Consider the following 17,591-nt stretch of genomic DNA (forward strand, 5'->3'; position numbering starts at 1 on the left):
TGCACACGTTTACATTTCTATGCTATTACATACTAGAACTATTTAAAAAAATCCCATTGTATTGCAAATGCCAAAGCATTGTTTCACCAAATTAAACATTCTCTGTTATGTATTATGGTGAGGAAAAAAGAAATTAATTTAGTGTAAGTGTTTGAAATTCAGAAACAGCCAGCAAAGTGCATATAGGATGTGTATACACACACACTCACACACACACACACACACACACACACACACACATATATAAATATAATAACTGATATCTGGATTGTTGTGATAAGATTCAATTTTTTGTTTAAAAGAGGCCATTCCTTTGTCTGCAAATGAATATTATGATCAGGCCAAAGCTCTTTTGAATCATGTATTTTGACACAGTTAGCACGCTGGATTATTATTTATGCCACTCAGTCGCAGCTTGTAGCTTTTATGTCTTAATAGTTACAACGTACTGGAGCTAAACTCTTTTCAGTGATGCATAATAGACATGCATCTTTTATGCATCACCAAGAAGAGCAACCCAATTATTTACGATTCTGAAAAGCATCTGAACCCTCTCTCTCTCTCTTGCTCTACCCCCCCCTTTCTCTCTCTCCACCCAGCTCTGAAACTGCCCTTGGGGAAGACCACAGTGATGCATTTAGTTGCCAGAGAGACTTTGCCTGAGCCAAATTCCCAAGGTAACCAGCTCCCTCTGTCCCTTCTTGCCTTTCAGAGGGCCTTTCACACGCAGAACAACTTCAAGCATTCTGCTCCCAGCCATTATTTATGTCTACACATGGCTTCTGTTTTAGGAACAGCTACCGGTGCAAATAATTGCACCCCTCAAGTATATCCTAAAAAAAGAGCACATTGTTTAAAATACACTGCTAATATGAATAAATATTCTGTGAAAAACACACCCTCTTGGTGACTGTCTAGTCAACGGTTATTCTGTTAAAGATGGGTCCGCCTTCAATCTTTGGGAGGGATCTAACAAGTAGCCGGTAGTCTGGTACTTCAGTTCCTTATTTAAGGGTCTTAAAATGTGTTATGAGTCATGTGACTTGGACTGGAGTAACAGATTTGACGATGTCAGACTCTATGCACCAGAATCATAAAAGAATTACGACCCGGCATTTACCTTCATGCCAGCGATGTGTGACTTCACTCTGACCTCTTCCTCATGACTTTTTAAAAAAATTACATTTGCCATATGCCTTAATACCATAAAAAGTTTACGTGAGAAGGTAAATAGATGAACCTTGAATCAAAGATTTATGATTAATTCATGATTAATGTATTTTTTTTCCTGGGCTTAGAAATATTGCCACGGGCAGTGGCCAAGTTAGGTTTTTAAGAGAATATGTGCAAGGAAAAAAAAAACAAACCACCCAAACATAAAATGTTGCAGGGGCCTGGAAAAAAAACATGTGCCCTTTGCCTTATTTGCTTTATACAGTTTGACTGCAATGCCCCTTTTTTATTGGGGGTCCCTCACTGTTTTAACCACAGGTGATGATGAAGAAAATGGTCCTTAATTCCCAGGAACAGGAGTTTGTAAATTAGTGTCTAATTCGAACACCAAGACCGGCATAACCCTATAACTGAGTCTGCCCTAAAGTCTGTAAGGGTCTATTCACACATGTTTCATTCAGAGCAGTGAAACTGGCCGTGATTGGTCCGTTTGATGTCACACGAAGACGGCGGTTGAACCCATTGACGGGACAAAAGAAACGGGATGACATTGACAAGAATGTGTAGTCTTGGCTCGCTGCCACTGGAACGCAGTCTTGATTCACAGGGGAACTGGGCAGTTTGTACATTCAATTATTGATACCCACAGGAATGAAGCGCAGCTAATTAGCCATATACACGGCTAATGCTACCTGGCCTTTTTTCCCCAAGGGTTTAACCAAACAATGTAATGTCATTGAAAGTAGTTCCGTTCCATTACCAAACATTGTTATTGTACCACAGCTGAAAAAGCTGGCATGTATGTTATTTGCTATTCGCCTTTGGATATGCAACTAGATGTTGCAGTGTGAACACAAACCGACGGGAATGAAATGGAAACAACCACTTCAATTGGGAGCCTTGAGCAGAGCAAATCAAAGAATCGGATCAGATCCGACCAAACTTAGGTTACTGGTTACCACATCATGCACCAGCTGCATCTGCTTTTCACTGTGATCAGTAATTGGTTTTAATAATAATGATGTGTGTGTGTGTGTGTGTGTGTGTGTGTGTTTCTATTTGTGTGTGTGTGTGTGTGTGTGTGTGTGTGTGTGTGTGTGTATTCACAGGTCAGAGGAATAGAGAGAAGACCGGGGAGAGTAACTGCTGTGTCATTCTGTAAATACATACCTCCATTGCCGGCCCCCATCCTTTCTTTCTCTTTCACCGTTGACGTCCAGGACCTAATGAGCTTGTCCTCTGTCCTGGAGCTTGCCCACAGTGCATACACACAAAAACACACACACACAAATGCCCACATACACACACACAGACATTTAGTTATACCGCGTACACGCACACACCCATACACAAATACACACAAACACAGACTTCTTTCACACATCCATAAGTATCCCCGGGCTGATCCAGGAAGCAAGAAATTGATTACTGATAGTTGATTCCTTTGTTTTACTTGATTTGTTGTCATAACGGATAATTAGAGGAATTAACTGGATTTGCATGTGTTGTTGTTGCTTTTCTTCTTAACACATGTTTTTTAAGCCTTCTACCACACACACACACACACACACACACACACACACAAACACAGACACACACACATTTGTGGCTGACGGATCATCTGGCCAGCCTCAGCCAGTCTGTTAAAAGTCAGTTTCTAACCGGCTACTCAGTCTAGCCGGTTGTCATAGTAATGCTGTGCCCAAGTTTGCGTGTGGCCTTGTTTTGTCATATAAACCGCTGAGAATTTTAACCACTAACAACTTGCCTATATGCACAGTCACACACACACACACACACACACACACACACACACACACACACACACACACACGACATAGACACACACACACGCTATGCGAACATTACACATCCAGCCATATGTGCTTGTGTAATCACCCTCTGTGCAGCAAAGCTTAGATGTGCCTGACCAGAGAACACACACACACACACACACACACACACACTCTTACAAACCCCTCTGTCCTTTTTACTGCCCTCCTCTGCGTGTGCCATTAAAGTGCACAGCAGAGAGATGATTCCTTTTTGCAGAGTACTGTAGAAGACATCTTTCAGTCATCATATTTTAGCCAAACAAAGCCTGACAAACAAACAAATAGACAAGCAACTGCCGTTGTTATGGTTATCTTGTTTGTCCATGACATTTGCGACTGTGTTTTGACAGTCCATGCATATTATTTGACCGACCAGTGTTGTGATGAATAAGACCGTCATGTCAGTTTTCTTCCCTCCCTGATGCACCACCCCTCTCTCCGCCTCAAGAACAGGAAGAGGAGAATAGCTTATTATGCTCCTTTTAACAGTGTTGTGAAGGATCTCTTTGACAATTGCTGACCAAGCAGGGAAATTTACTTGGTTTAAAAAAAGAAGAAGAAAATCCTTACTTGTCTTAATTTGCTTCCTATTCTCTCCTTAAATCTCTCTGCATTAATAAGTCGATTTTGCACAACTGAAGCATGTGCTCCTTCATCAGATTAATTAAAAAAATGTATAAAAGTTTTATTGTTTTATTTTATATTTTTCCAAGGGAAGTAATGTTCCAGACTAAAGTAACATGTGTAGGATATATTTAATATGACTCTTAAATAGATTATGATGACTCTAGATCTTGTTGATATACAGTATATTGGTGTTTAGTCTATGATTGTGTATACGGTTAGCTTCTAGCCAGTTCACAGTCTCTTGCTGACAATGTCTTGTGCTTAACAGCAGCAGAAAATCCCTAATCATTGATTAGACTCTATTTTTATTTTTTTGTGCTTTTATCATTTTTTCTTTTATTTGTTTATAATTTAATGTAATCATTTTTCTTTTTTTTTTGCTTTACAGAATCGCTTTGTATGAACACTAGGTCTTAAATGAATATTGTTTATATTGATCAGGGTTCAAATATGTACAGAAATAAATGTTTGCAAACCAATTGTAAATAGCACTAATGCTCCCCCCTCTTCCAAAATGTCAAAATGGAATACATCTGTAAACTAAATAAAAGTTATTGAATTGCACTTTTTGATGTCACAACTTAATTATATGAATGTTCGTTGACACAAAGCGGTGAACTTGAACGTCAAAAACTCAGCATCTACCGTTTTTTCGAAATCACAATTTACTTGGAAACAATAGCTGTCACTCTTGCTAGTCACATTGGGTAATTGTTTATTTATATTTTTTAAGGAAGCGCTACTCATCAGGCCTCTGTTTAACACACCAGTTTGAGACACTGGTGAAGAAAACCTTTGTGAAGATGGACAAAAACTTTTGTTTTAAGGATTTTGGGACTCATGTCATTGTCTGATCTCCTCTGTAGACACATCAATGTGTAAGCACATTTTAGATAAAGCGGAACTAGTCATCACTGTTGCCGAGTAATAAATATAGATAATGTATTTATGGAGTGGCTCGGAGCAGAAAGACGTTTAATATTCTAACTTCTGTGTGGTTTGCTCAGTTGTTTTAATTTTTTTTTTTTTATAATAATCTCAAGGAAATTCACTTTGCTGGGGTCTGTATTGTAGAAAACAATAGGTTGTTTTGAAAGTCAACAACAGGATCTGAGCCTATGCGTGACTACGTGTGAAGCCTGCTCTGGGGATATCAGCACGGGGCCAGCTCTTCCAGGCGGTGCTTTCTCTGTTATTCATTTGAAAAGCACAAGAATTACATTATAATGTATTGGAGCAAAGAAAAAAGATGAGTCTTTGAATAGCCCCGGGTGCTTGACGTGGCAGTGAAACAGTAAAGGTGGAGGGGGTTGGGGTCTGATGAGTGTCATGTCATGGGAAGATGATGACTGTGCTTCAACTGCCATGGGTCAGCATTGCTGTAACTTTTTCCTGTCCTCCTCCCTGTTCCCTCTCCTCCCTCCCCCTGCAGTCGTGCTGTGTCCGCACAGCCACCGTAATGTGGGCCAGATATTGGACTTGAATACAGCCATTCTTCTGTCACAAACACAAACACACACACATACTGGATTGCCATTACAGTAGCTCAGCTAAGGACAGCTGTTTTAGTATTATTGCTGCCTGGCCTTTCAACAACAGGCCCTGTCTCTGTGTACAGACATACCATTGTTTTCGCGCGGCGTGTCTCTGTGTCCCTCAACATCCAAGTATATGTTGTATTTAAATGTCATCTGTAAATGTTAATGTAGGGGCTGTAATTTCATGTGATGAGCACGTTCTCCTGTGCTAATAGCTGGGTTTAAGGTGAAGAGGATTGGGATGGTGACGGACGTAGTCATACCTAATGTTTAGATGGATCATTTGGGCAAAAATAATCATCATTATGCGCAACTGTTCACCAATTGTTACCTGGGTGCTGGGCAATGTGGCGTGTTAAATTCATATACACCCAGGCCTAGACTAAACTGAATTTTCATCTAATACTCCATCAAAAATTCAATCTAATCCGCGCGAAAAGGGGGCCGACAAGACCAGTAAAGTTTGTGTAGGTTGCCATCTTCTGGCAATATCTCCACATAGCACTCTCAAATGCAAGGAGGCCCTTTGGATGAGATCAGACATATGGTGTGAGACTTTTCGCAATGTCTCCGGATGCAAGACATTGCATTTTAGATGTCTTCTGAGGAAATCGGTGCAGCTTAGGTTTATTGTAAATTCCTCAGCACGTCATTGAAAATGTTATTGGATTTTATTTTTTAAGTCCGTTACAGTAGGCAAACAGTAGATTTCACATTTTAAACTTTTTTATTTCCGTGATCTTCAGTGGCTCAAGGACAGATCTTGTTAAATTAAAAAAAGAGCATATATATATGTATATGTATACATACGTATATGTATATACAAATATATTTATATATATGTATATACACGTATGTATGTATGTGTATATACACATATATATATGTATGTATACAAAGTAAATCAGTGTTCAGTAGGTTTAAATAGCAACGACTGTGGGACAGGCAGTGTTTGAAGGTTTTTGCATCACTGTGGCAATTTTCCATGTATATTGATGCAAAAAGGAAGGAACAAAGTCAATAGAGGCTGAATGAACGGCCCAATTTCATTTTGATGGCACACTGAGTGGAGAGGGGCGGGACGGCGGTGATTTAATTCCCTCTTAAACCTTTCTTCATCCCGTCCTCACGTATACAGCCTGAGGTCACCTTGCAACAAACGGCAGTGGGCTGGATGGAGTGCTGCTTTCAGATACTCAGAGATAACTTGGAATTTTCATAGAGCCGTCACATCCGGGGCAAAAACGCAAAAGCAGCGAGGAGGAAGCCGGGCAGAGGGTGGAAGCGGGGAGCATCTCAAAGATCTTTGAATCGTTCGGTTAGCGAGATGGTGCTTACGGAGTTAGCAAAATTTAACAAGCACACAGATCTGCTGCCATTTAGTGCATCACGTGTCTTGTAAGAGCCTACAGAAACATTCTCGGTCAGACATGTGCATTTCACATGCTTGCAAACTCCCGTCCTGATAATGCAAGGGCTATGTTTTCACACGAGTCCTACCCATGGCAAATCTGATTTATGTACACCTTGATGTGGTCATTGTGAAGAGTCGGGGTTGCAATGTTGGTATTATCTGCCTCAGCAGAGCAGCAAGGGCCACGGTTCTGCTACAAGAACCAAGCTAACTTCCACCCAATCGGGTATGTGTTATCCTTCGGTCCCAAGTCCAGTGTGAGAGGACAAGATATAGAGCCATTTGAATGGAGATGGTGTCCAGCACTCTCCGCTGCACGCTGCAGCAGATGCAGTTTCCATTGTCTTTGCACCCTTTGAGTGGAGGACGGAGTGCACGTGACAGAAATGCACTCCGCGCGATTACAAGAACCACATCGAGGTTCGGTCTTGAGTGTTTTACTGCTCTGGTCTTTGTAAATCAGCAGTGACCAGTGTCACTTCCATAAATCTGAGGATGCGGCATCCTCTCCGCCTCCTGCTCGTCAGCATCGGGTCTCGGCGCCTGATCCCAAGACTGAAGAATGACTTTGCAAAGTGAGAAAATGGCAAAGTTTCTTTTTTTTTTTTTTTTTTCCCAATTTCTCCAATGTGGCACGTACGCTCCTATTTTTGATTTCCCTTTGGGTGCCGATCTGTCCTAGTAAGAGTCACGGGAGGCCCTCGGGCAGATAACTGGAGCAGCGGCGTAGATCACATGTACGGCACAAACTCATCTTTGAAACGGCGGAAATGAAAAGACAGGTGCCGCATGCTCTCACGGTCGTATTTATTCAAAATAAACTATATATTTATATCACCTGAATATTGCACTGTTTCCCCCCGGTTTATTATTCAAGGGACTGATTTTGAGATGTTTTATTTGAGCTTTTATGTGATGTTTGTTTCAACTTTAACCTTTTTCCAGAAGCAGCTTGATGGCACGTCACGCTCAGAGGGTGTCCGACGACAGCGTTTGAGATGAGATGATGGGATGAGAACGACTTTATTTATCCCGAAGGAAATTGTTGTGCCAGAGTTTCAAGCAAAAACATAATAATAATAGATAATAGTTGGAAGGAGGGAGAATAAGAAATACGATAAAATATAAAGTGTCAAGGTTAAGGCTATCAAGTGTTTTAAGGTCTTAAGTACAAAGATTTGAAGATTCCCTGCGGCTGAGGGAAGAAATTATTGCCATTATTATATAACTCGTCGCCGGCATGGTTCACATTCGGACACCGGTTTTAAAGCATCAGTGAATTTGCTTGGTAAAACAAACCAGCGGAGCAGATGAATCGGGGCGTTTTTGCTCCCCGAGCCTTTGAGGAGCGTCGATTTCTGCCAGCCTCCGCCATCCCTTCCAGTCAAGGATGATCCTGAGGAGTGCAGATGAAGTTCATGTGTCTTTCACTCACCGCCAACCGTTTTGGCATCGCTTGAAGATAATTTACATTCCTGGGTTTGGCAGAATCTGTTTCGTTTTATTTGGATTTTTTGAACCGATATGTAAGTGTAGCCTGCAGCTCCTGTGGCTTCTGATGGGGGAGCCAAAGCACCTTATTAAGGTTGGGATGGGATTTTCTGTCCCCCCCCCCACACACACACACCCCCACCCAGCCAACCCCATCAGCTTGTCAAAGTGAAGGGGAAGTTTTGAAATGAGATAGCGACACTCCCCGGAGAAAACGTCCACTGGCGAGAGGGCAGGCTGCCATTTGCAAAGGAGCGAGTCCGTCTCCCCCCCTGGCCGACCACCTTCACGTGAAGAAAGAGGAAGCTATGATGTCACAAAGGGGAAGCGTCCCATGATGTCACCAACATCATGACCTTCCTGACCTTGATTTTATGACTTCATCCTTCTAATTTTTTTTTTTTTTTGGATAAACTGCATTTTTTGAGCAGAGATTATTGAAATATTCATGTCCTGTTTTCACTTCGCTGATTTGAATCCCTTTATCTTTGATTATGTTTGGATTTTTTTGAAGCTTCCGGGGTTTTTCTTCGATTCTTTGTTTTTACCTCGTGGCTGTGACATCACGTCCAGTGGTGCGATGCATTTCATCCAGTCTGGTTTCATGTGGTTTCCACGGTGAAGCTACAGACACCAAGAGAGTTTGTAAGCGATATGGCTGAGCCCAACCAGAGCCCTCCGGCTTCCTCCAGATGTAAGTTCACCACCAGCAAAAAAACGTATTCACTTATTTTTTAGAGCTTCACCTGGCTATAACTGTAAAAAAGAAAAGATGGTTATCCGGGAACCCTGAGTAATGTTTTTATTGTGATAATAGAACTGTTGTATTAAAAAAAGAATCTCAAAATCATTTTATACAATTTAAAGGATAAAATATCCAATGAAGCTTTTTTTTTTTTAATGACAAATACACACTCTTGAGCACACACATATGCAGACCCTTGTTTATTCAGTATTTCCAATGATGGCCTGGATAAGAATTTATCTTCTAGTCTCCTCACTCTCCAGCTGTTTATGTCTTTCAGCTGTGAAGAGAAGTGTGATCCACTTTCTGCTCGTCATCCATCATTTCTTCTTCAAGCAGCGGCATGCATTCCTGCATGTCTTTCTCCGAGGCCTCTTTGGGGCTCTGAGCGGCTTTGGTACAAAAAAAAAAAAAGAATAAAATAAAAAACTGCTTCATGTTCTGCACCCTTCTTTATTTAAAACATACCATAGAAATCCATGACACCAGGTTTTTTTTTTTTTTTTTTTGACTACTTTGTGTGATTTCCGTCCCCCAGTGCTGTTCCTGGGTGTGATCCAAGGTGTTCCCAGGACTGAGTTCCTCTGGCTGGCCGCCGTGGCTGTTTGCGGTGAGGAAACGCATACGCGTGCCGTTACATGCCGTTGTTTGAAATGTGTGTAGGGCCACTGCTGCGTTTGGGCATCTATGTGTGTGTGTGTGTGTGTGTGTGAGGGCGTGCCTGGATGTGTGTTAACGCTGATATGTGTGGGCGCGTCAAGGTGTGTGTTAATATTAGGATCTGTGGACATCTTGCATGTGGGTGTAGTGTTTACTCTGCTGTCTTGGGATGTGTGTACTTGTGGTTAAACCTGATGTGTGTGGGCATGCCCAGGTGTGCGTGTGTGTGTGTGAGAGAGAGAGAGGGGGTGGCCAGGTATGTGTTTAGGCTGGTGTGCGTTGCCATCTCCAGGTGTGTGTTAATACTGCTTTCCTTTTGGGCGTGTCCAGGTGTGTGTGTCCTGGGCGGGATTTATTCCTCCTTCTTCAGGTGTTCTGTTCTCCTGCTGTTTCCCAGCATTCTCGGCTCCCGCGGCCGCGCCTTCCTCATACTATTGACCCTGTCGGTGCTCCACACAGGTAAACACACAGGCTAACACAAAGACGACAATACGACTGCTTGAACGGACTCACACACGCCTGAGAGGGTGGTCTGTCATTCTGGTCATAATTTTTTTTTTGTTGATCTCGACCAATCAACTGGGGTTGGGTCAGCTTCTAAGAGATGCTGTCCGTCTGTCTGTCTGTCTGTCTGTCTGTCTATCTATCTATCTATCCATCTATCCATCTATCCATCTATCCATCTGTCCATCTATCCATCCATCCATCCATCCATCCATCCATCCATCCATCCATCCAAACGGTTAAGTTTTATTTTAGACCTACCGCTGACATTATTCTTTGGAGTGATTGATGAGGCTATCAGGTTCGCACCTCCAGGGATTTTTTTTCCTCCCAATAACCACGTTTAATACTGAAGTAGCTTTGGAGTAAAAGCAGTGAAACACACGTGAATGCACAGAGAGTGATGTGTGTGAGTCCCTCCCCCTCTCAGGTCCGGTGACAAACATACAGCAGAACGTCCAGGCGGTGGCCGAGTCTTTGAGCTGCAACCTTGACGTGCAGGTTCACAACAGCAAGTTACTCTGGAAGGAGGCCGTCAAACCGTTTCTGCTCATCACACAGCAGCTGATGGTGAGACTCGTGTGGCTTTCCGGCCCCGGAAACGCAGTCACGCCGTCGGCGTAATCAATACGCGATCGATAAATGACCTTGAAAGTCATGCAGCTGTGCGCAGTTAGAAAGTAAAGTGTTTCCAGTTTGAAAATTGGCAGACGCCTTTACTGATGGCGGTCTTCCCGCTCAGGATGAGGAGGAGAGGTTCCAGTCGATGGCTCGGAACGTCAGCTGGAAGTTCCAGGCCGTGAGAGATGAGATGGTGAGGCAGTACGGCTACGACGGCTTCGAGACGGGTCCTGCAGCCAACGACACTCAGGAGCAATTCTTCACCAGGACCATGATGCAGTGTGACAGTGAGCCTCCCTTTGTTTGTGTAACTGAGAGACAGCCGAGGTCAAAGCACTTGTGAGCAAAACTCAGAATGTTCCAAGGCCTCATCCATCAGTTATTAACACCATTATGTGTGTGTGTGTGTGTGTGTGTGTGTGTGTGTGTTTTGTGCGATTGCGTGCACCCGTGTCAGGCGTGGTGGCCAAGGGCATCCAGCGCTGCTCTGACTGGTTCAGCCTCAAGTGGGAAAAGTGTATGGATACGATCGCGATGCCCATCATCAACCACCTCCTCTGTGTCCCCTTGAAATTCCACTTTCTGTGTCAGATCATGAGAGGTGAAAGGTCACGCCGCCCTCAGCCGTGCACAGAGCCTGTTTCAGAAGAGATTTATTTTCTTTTTCTGACAAAATAGCAGATAGAATCTACTTCAACCGTAAAATACCTCTGGCATTCTGGAAGTATCCTCTCCTTTCAGCTGCTCCATCTAACCCTCTCCTCTGCACCTACTTCTCTCACACCAACTAACTTCATGTCATCTTTCCCTTCAACCATAAATCTCCTCTCTGGTCTTCCTCCAGGGCTCATGCCTGGCAGATCCATTCTCAGCATCTTTCCACCCAGATCTTCCCCCCCCCCTCCTCCAAACTCTCTCCCTCTGATTTCATCTCTGGAGCATGTTAACACGTGCCGTCCCTGTGATGGACTCATCCCTGATCCCATCCATCATCCTCGCTCTAAAAGAGAACCTCAACATCCTTATCTGTGCTTCCTCCGGCTTTGCTTTCTGTCTTTTCCTCAGTGCTGCTGTCTCTGGACCGTCATCCAACACCTTTCCTTTCATTCTGGGCTCTTTTTTACCGCAAGTCACCCGCACCACTTTTATACTCTTTTATTGCATGTTATTAAATCATGTTTTGCACCAGATATTGTGTTGAGAATCAATATGAATTTTTCTGAAATTAATTTAGTCCTTTTGCTCCCGGGATTAAGCTTTCCTTTGAATTAATTCTGCTGGTAGTATTAAAAATGCAAATAATCAATCCACAAGAAGCGGTATTTCACATTCAGTGTGGAAAAACCCAAGGGCTTCATATCAAGGCCCGTGATGTCATTGTGACATCATCGTCAAGTCCAGATCGCTTCGAAACGGGTAAAAAAAAAATCCCACCATTTGAGATTTGTGTGAAATCCTGATTTGTCTTCCTGATCAGTGATGTCGCCCTGGTGCAAAGAACACATCCCCGTGGAAGGAAACTTCGGTCAGCTTTTCGATCAGCTGAACCTATCGGTCGAATTTCTGTCCAGAGAGTTCACCACCGAGCTCATCGTGAAGGTCTGAACGTTCCCTCCCGTTTTACCGCTCAAGCGAACCCCAGCGGTCTGACCTCTGACCCCTCACAGGAGGAGAAGCGACGGCCGGCGCTCGGCGAAACCCTGCTGGACGACGCGTTCAAAGAGGCCGTCAGAAAGCAATTCGAGCAGCTGTCGACGTGGATGAAGAAGATGCTCGACATCCTCGACCTGCTGCGGTCCTTCAGCTTCATCACCGTCATCACCAAGTAACGCGCACGTCTTTTCCCGAATCCTTTAAACCGTCATCCTCACGCAAATTTCAATCAGAAATGTAAAACACCGTAGAAAGTACAATCTCAGGTAACCGTGCTAAACACGGAATCTAAATGGTTTGTCTGCATTTTTATAAAGTAAAAATAGACAACAGGGGTATTTCACACACGTATGCATGGTGCAATTACGCCGTAGCTAGAGACTGGCAGCTTCTCAGAGGAAGTTATTTGAAGAGGAAGATAATACGTGCACAATGCAGCCAATTAAAAAAGATATCAGTCTGTGGAGATAGCATGAACAACAGCATTCAGAATAAATGTCAATGGAGGGCCCACTCATGGGCAGCGCTGTGATTCAGCACCACGGACAGCGACGTGTAGGCGCAAGGTGCCAGACTGTGAGCACAAAAATGAATCAATACTTTTTTTCAAGATTTGCTTATTAAAACATTGAGCAACGTTTCCAGTTTACAGCATGTGCCGCAGGACGAGGCTTTTTTTTTTTTTTTAGAGGTGTTTTTCCGAGCTTTTCGGAAAAAGAGTTTGATAGTCATAAAAACTCAAAATTGTGTGTTGTGCGGTGCATTTTTTTTTTTTTTTCTTCGTGTGACTTCTTCTGACATTGTACTCCCCACCTGCTCATTCATCGCAAATTCATTAAATCTGTAGATATTCATCAAGTCCCCTTTATCGTCAAAAATCCTTTTCTTGGATCTCCTCGTAGCTTTCTTTGCTTTTCGTCATTAAGCGTGCATTTTACCTCTTTGCCCACCACTTGTTGTTCCGCTAAAATGAGACATACATCCACATTCACCCGTTCACAGCCCTCTCCTTTTTCAGTGCCTGTGATTATGTCTGGCAGTTCAAGAGAAACTTCTGGTTCGACAACATCTACATCACCAGCTACTTCAAACAGATCGATGCCCGCAGGAAAAGAGCGGTGAGTCCAGGCGAATCGATTGCTTGTCCAGTCTTCCATGGATAAATAAAGCACACGGATTTTTAAAGGGGATAACATCCGGCACATTTTAGTGGCCAAAACTGTGAAAACACGTACCTGTGCATCCGCTATTAGTTGCACAGCTCAACAATCATCATTTGCCATGTTTAGTTTGGTAAATGACATTAAGTCAGTTTGCTGAAAATTAAATAGCCAAATCCCCGTTCATTGTAAATGAGGATTATCAGTAATTTAGCAACTGAGAGTCACAAGCCCCTCCCCCATCCCAGCCTGCTGAATGCCCCCCAAAATAAAACAAATAAAGAGGGTAATCTAATTAAAATGTGCATATAGTGGCTAGCAGACTTGCAGCGCTGCTCACCATATCTGTACCACTCCATACGAAGTGTCTTGGGTTATTGTCGAGCAATATTTCGGCACATTGCAGCGTCTTCGGTAATTTGTTCCTCTATAAAGACTTTTTGCAAGCTGATTATAAGTTCCCTCTCCAACCCTGAACAGCTTTTGTTTTACCTAAAAAAGCTCAGTTGAGAGTGAAGATGCCTCCGAATCCTTTTTTATCTTTGCCAGGAACGAGTCTTTTGGAATTAAAAGTACAATGATTTGACGCTTCTAAGAAATATTCTGTCTCTGAGTAACTCTTTATACGGTGATATAGCACAATTTTTTATTTGAATTTTACATCCCTGGTTCTGCAGGGTAAGTCCTGGCTGCTGCCGCTGAGACAGACAGAGAAAGAGAAGTTCATAGACCCGGCAAGACTCAAGTTCCATCCCAAGGAGCTGAAGGCATTGGTGAGTGAAGCAGGTTAAAACCAACCTTTAAAACACACACACACCCACGCATATCCACCCCCACACACACCCTGCTCTACTGTTTTCCTCCGAAAGGAGCATTGGCAGTGATTGATCTGGAAACGGTCCACGGTTTTACGCCAGAGAAGTATTTATGGATCCAACTCTGTGTTACTGTGCTTGACAGACCAGTTTTCAAATATAAACTCCAACCCATGACTTTCTATCAGTTGAAGATAAATAGGCCACAGGCCCATAAAATACCCACAGCCCACTCATCATTCGTAAGAATTCGTTTTAATTCATTCATTCACAATATATGTATGATATGTTCATGTGTAGGTGTCAGGCGGACTTCAGGTGCTGTCTGTCTTTCTTCTGTCCGTCGTCCTGCTGATCGCCGACCTCTCGATCTTCCACGCTCTGGATATCGTCAGCAGACACACCGTCATCCAGCTCAACATTACCTGTAAAATATTCATTAGAATAAGCGTCGGCGATGACGCAGTGAAGTCGATTTTTGAGAGAACGTTTGAAAATAATTTGGAAATTTAGACGCCGTTGACAGTCGTGTGAAAATTTCCGCAGCTCATAACGAACTGAACATCGATGTGGGCGGAGATTCGATGATGGCTCGCCTCCTGTCGAAGACGTTCGCGGCGTTCAACACCTCGTCCAACCTCAGCATCATCACGGACAACCAACGTAGGTCAAAGCTCACGCGGCACCCAGGAAGTTAACCTCCTAGCTCAGACCTGGGCATTTTATGGCCCGCGGGCCATATCCGGCCGGTTTTTGCTTTTTTATCCGGCCCACAAAACTATTTTCTTTGAATATTTTCAATCAATATTGAATTTAGAAACTCCTTATTTTTCCCTTTGTTTAATTTTGTATGGCTGATTACATAAAAAATCACATTGGTACATTTATATGATCACGAATGATTTGAAAGTTGAAATAAAATTCCCCCCAAAATTGAAATATTTCAATTTTCATTTTCATTTTGTTCAATTTCCATGATACCTAGTTGGCCCGTGCATAAAAATTAAATAAGAAATGTGGCCCATCAGTCAAAATAATTGCCCCAACCCTGTCCTAGCTGGCTAGTAAACTTTGTTTTCATCTTCATGCCTAAAGTTGGAATTTCTTCAGCTTATAAAAAGTCAGTGACACACATCTTTCTCCGCACTCAGGGTGTGTGTCCCCACCATCTTCCCTTCCTGCAAGTGTGTATGTGAGCTGCGCCAGTTGCCTCCTACTGGGAGCGCTGTTCTGCTGCCTTCAGGTGTATGGCAACCGCCTGAGACGGGTCATCACGGCCTTCATATACCCAGAGGTGCGCGCACGTATTCGCACATTCACGCATTCACACATTGACAGTCACAGGAAACAAAATGATGGTCAATGAAAAGTGTGTCCTCAAAATTTGAACGATAAACAGGCATCTCGTAGCAACTTGCCGCTCAAGCCATGTAGTACGTTAAGAAAAAATAAAGCAAATTTCTTATCATTTAGACAATCTGACGCATTTAAATGTCAGATGATGCAAAATGAATACGAACCATGAAGAATGATCAGGACACAGTTGTAATTAAAAAAAAAGAAAAATCTTTGTTATTCACTGTTTGGTGTATCATAGCCTCGTTTCCAGCCATGTATCCGCGAAAATGTCCACGGAGCTCACCGCAGATGTTTTGTTCTGTTGTGTCCAACCGTCTGTCGATGTCAGAGGGAGAAGAAGCGAATTTTGTTCATCTACAGACTTCAGCTCTGGAGACGTTTTTATTCGGACAACAAGGAGTTCCTCTGCGATGAAAGCGGCCCGACGGTGAGCTGACACACTGCAGGTGTTACACAACACAGCTGGCATCGTCATAATAATGTTTCAAAAACTCCATCCGTTTACTTAAATAATGTTTTATTTATTTAACTTTTGGGGAAAAATGTTTCAAAACAAAAGATGTTCTGGGAATGTTTACAGCAATGTTGATGGTAAAAGGTGTAATTAATCATATTGCCAGTTGTTTGGCACAACGTTAATTTCTAGAAACTTGATTTGTGAAAAATATTGATGGGTTCCTTGTAATTCTTGTCGCCCTAAGAGAATGTCACACTGGTGAAAGTGAACCTTCAAATTTACTGATCAATAATATATATATATGTGTGTGTGTGTGTGAGTGTGTATCTAGACCAGGGGTGGCCAATTATTTTAGCTGGCGGGCCACATTTCTTATTTACTTTTTATGCGCGGCCCACCTAGATATAATGTAAATTGAACAAAATGAGAAATGCAATTTAAATATAGAAATTTTATGGCATTTTATTTCAACTTGAAAATCATTAATAATCATATAAAATTAAATAAAAGGAAAAAAATAAGGAGTTTCTAAACTAAATATGGATTGAAAATATTAAAAGAAAATAGTTTGGTGGGCCAGATAAAAAAGTAAAACGGGCCGGATGTGGCCCGGGTCTGATCTATTGTAGTGGTGACGGTGGCCCACCACTGGTGGGTTCTACACAAAAAAATATTTGGTAATCAATTATTCTGTGAAAACAGTATTGGGAACACATAGGAGCAATCTAGCCTTCCTAATCTCTCTGCCTGCACAATTGCCCCAACCATTGATTGATTGATTGATTATCTATTCTGCTAATCTTGCACTCAGGGTTGCGGGGTGGCTGGATCCCATCCCAGCTCTTCTTTGGTGAGAAGCGGGGTTCACCCCGGTTCGGTCACGGGGCTGCATAGAGAGTCAAACAGCAACCCACCCTTTGGCCCCTTTGGGGTCTCCGGTGGATCGGATGCATGCTTTTGGACTTGGACTGCGGAAACCCATGCGGACGCGGTGGAGCACATGCACGCTTCACACGGAAAGGCTTCCCATCAGAATCGAAGCAGGGACACTTTTTCTGTGAGGGGGATGGCGCGAACCACCGGGCCGCACGTATCCCGACCAGTTCATACTTATCATCAGCACCAAACGGCTCGCATTGAGAATGCATTTCATTATTAATGCGAAGAATGTGATGCTAATCTGTGCTTGATGCATCGGTAGATATGCAGAACAAAGTCCCGGTTCTAAATGTTTACACATTTTGAAAGTGGATCATAGTTTGCATCATAAATGTAGATGTACAAATAAGCCTGATGCAAGACTGTAAGGTCATGATGCAAAGGAACCACCTGGTATTTGTCACAGTGTAGCATCCGGTGTCGAGACGATAACTGAAACTTTTAGTGTGTACTGTAAGCCTTAGAAAAACACAATCATTTTCGATGCCTGTGTGTGTGTGTGAAGCCTCCGGGGGTCAATTAGTCAGTTGATTCAAAACAGGTTTACCCTAAACCGTTATCCTGTAGGGAGCAGTCGGGTTTGAGGTGGAAAACACATTA

The 17,591-nt window shown here is 42.9% G+C and overlaps 2 protein-coding genes across 2 annotated transcripts in view; both read left to right on the forward strand.

Annotated features, from left to right (window-relative positions):
• The window catches only part of ubl3a (ubiquitin-like 3a), a 36,913-nt gene extending 32,714 nt beyond the window's left edge, over window positions 1-4,199 (forward strand). Inside the window, exons 4-5 of the mRNA XM_086176854.1 lie at window positions 600-677; window positions 2,283-4,199. Coding sequence (XP_086032980.1) covers window positions 600-677; window positions 2,283-2,335 — 131 coding nt within the window. The 3' untranslated portion in view covers window positions 2,336-4,199. The remainder of the gene's footprint in view (window positions 1-599; window positions 678-2,282) is intronic.
• A 4,533-nt stretch (window positions 4,200-8,732) lies between these two features.
• On the forward strand, window positions 8,733-16,031 carry dcst1 (DC-STAMP domain containing 1). Its single transcript, XM_086176615.1, has 14 exons — window positions 8,733-8,772; window positions 9,362-9,433; window positions 9,814-9,942; window positions 10,418-10,557; window positions 10,730-10,895; window positions 11,066-11,209; window positions 12,086-12,207; window positions 12,276-12,433; window positions 13,280-13,379; window positions 14,099-14,194; window positions 14,537-14,663; window positions 14,783-14,899; window positions 15,388-15,530; window positions 15,924-16,031. Exons 1-14 carry the CDS (start codon window positions 8,733-8,735, stop codon window positions 16,029-16,031), a joined length of 1,662 nt encoding a protein of 553 aa, XP_086032741.1.
• Window positions 16,032-17,591: the final 1,560 nt, after the last annotated feature.

The sequence above is a fragment of the Fistularia commersonii genome, chromosome 29 (genome assembly GCF_037954325.1).
Source record: "Fistularia commersonii isolate RoL2024-O1a breed Wild chromosome 29, RoL_Fcom_v1.0, whole genome shotgun sequence".
In the NCBI taxonomy this organism is placed as follows: domain Eukaryota; kingdom Metazoa; phylum Chordata; class Actinopteri; order Syngnathiformes; family Fistulariidae; genus Fistularia; species Fistularia commersonii.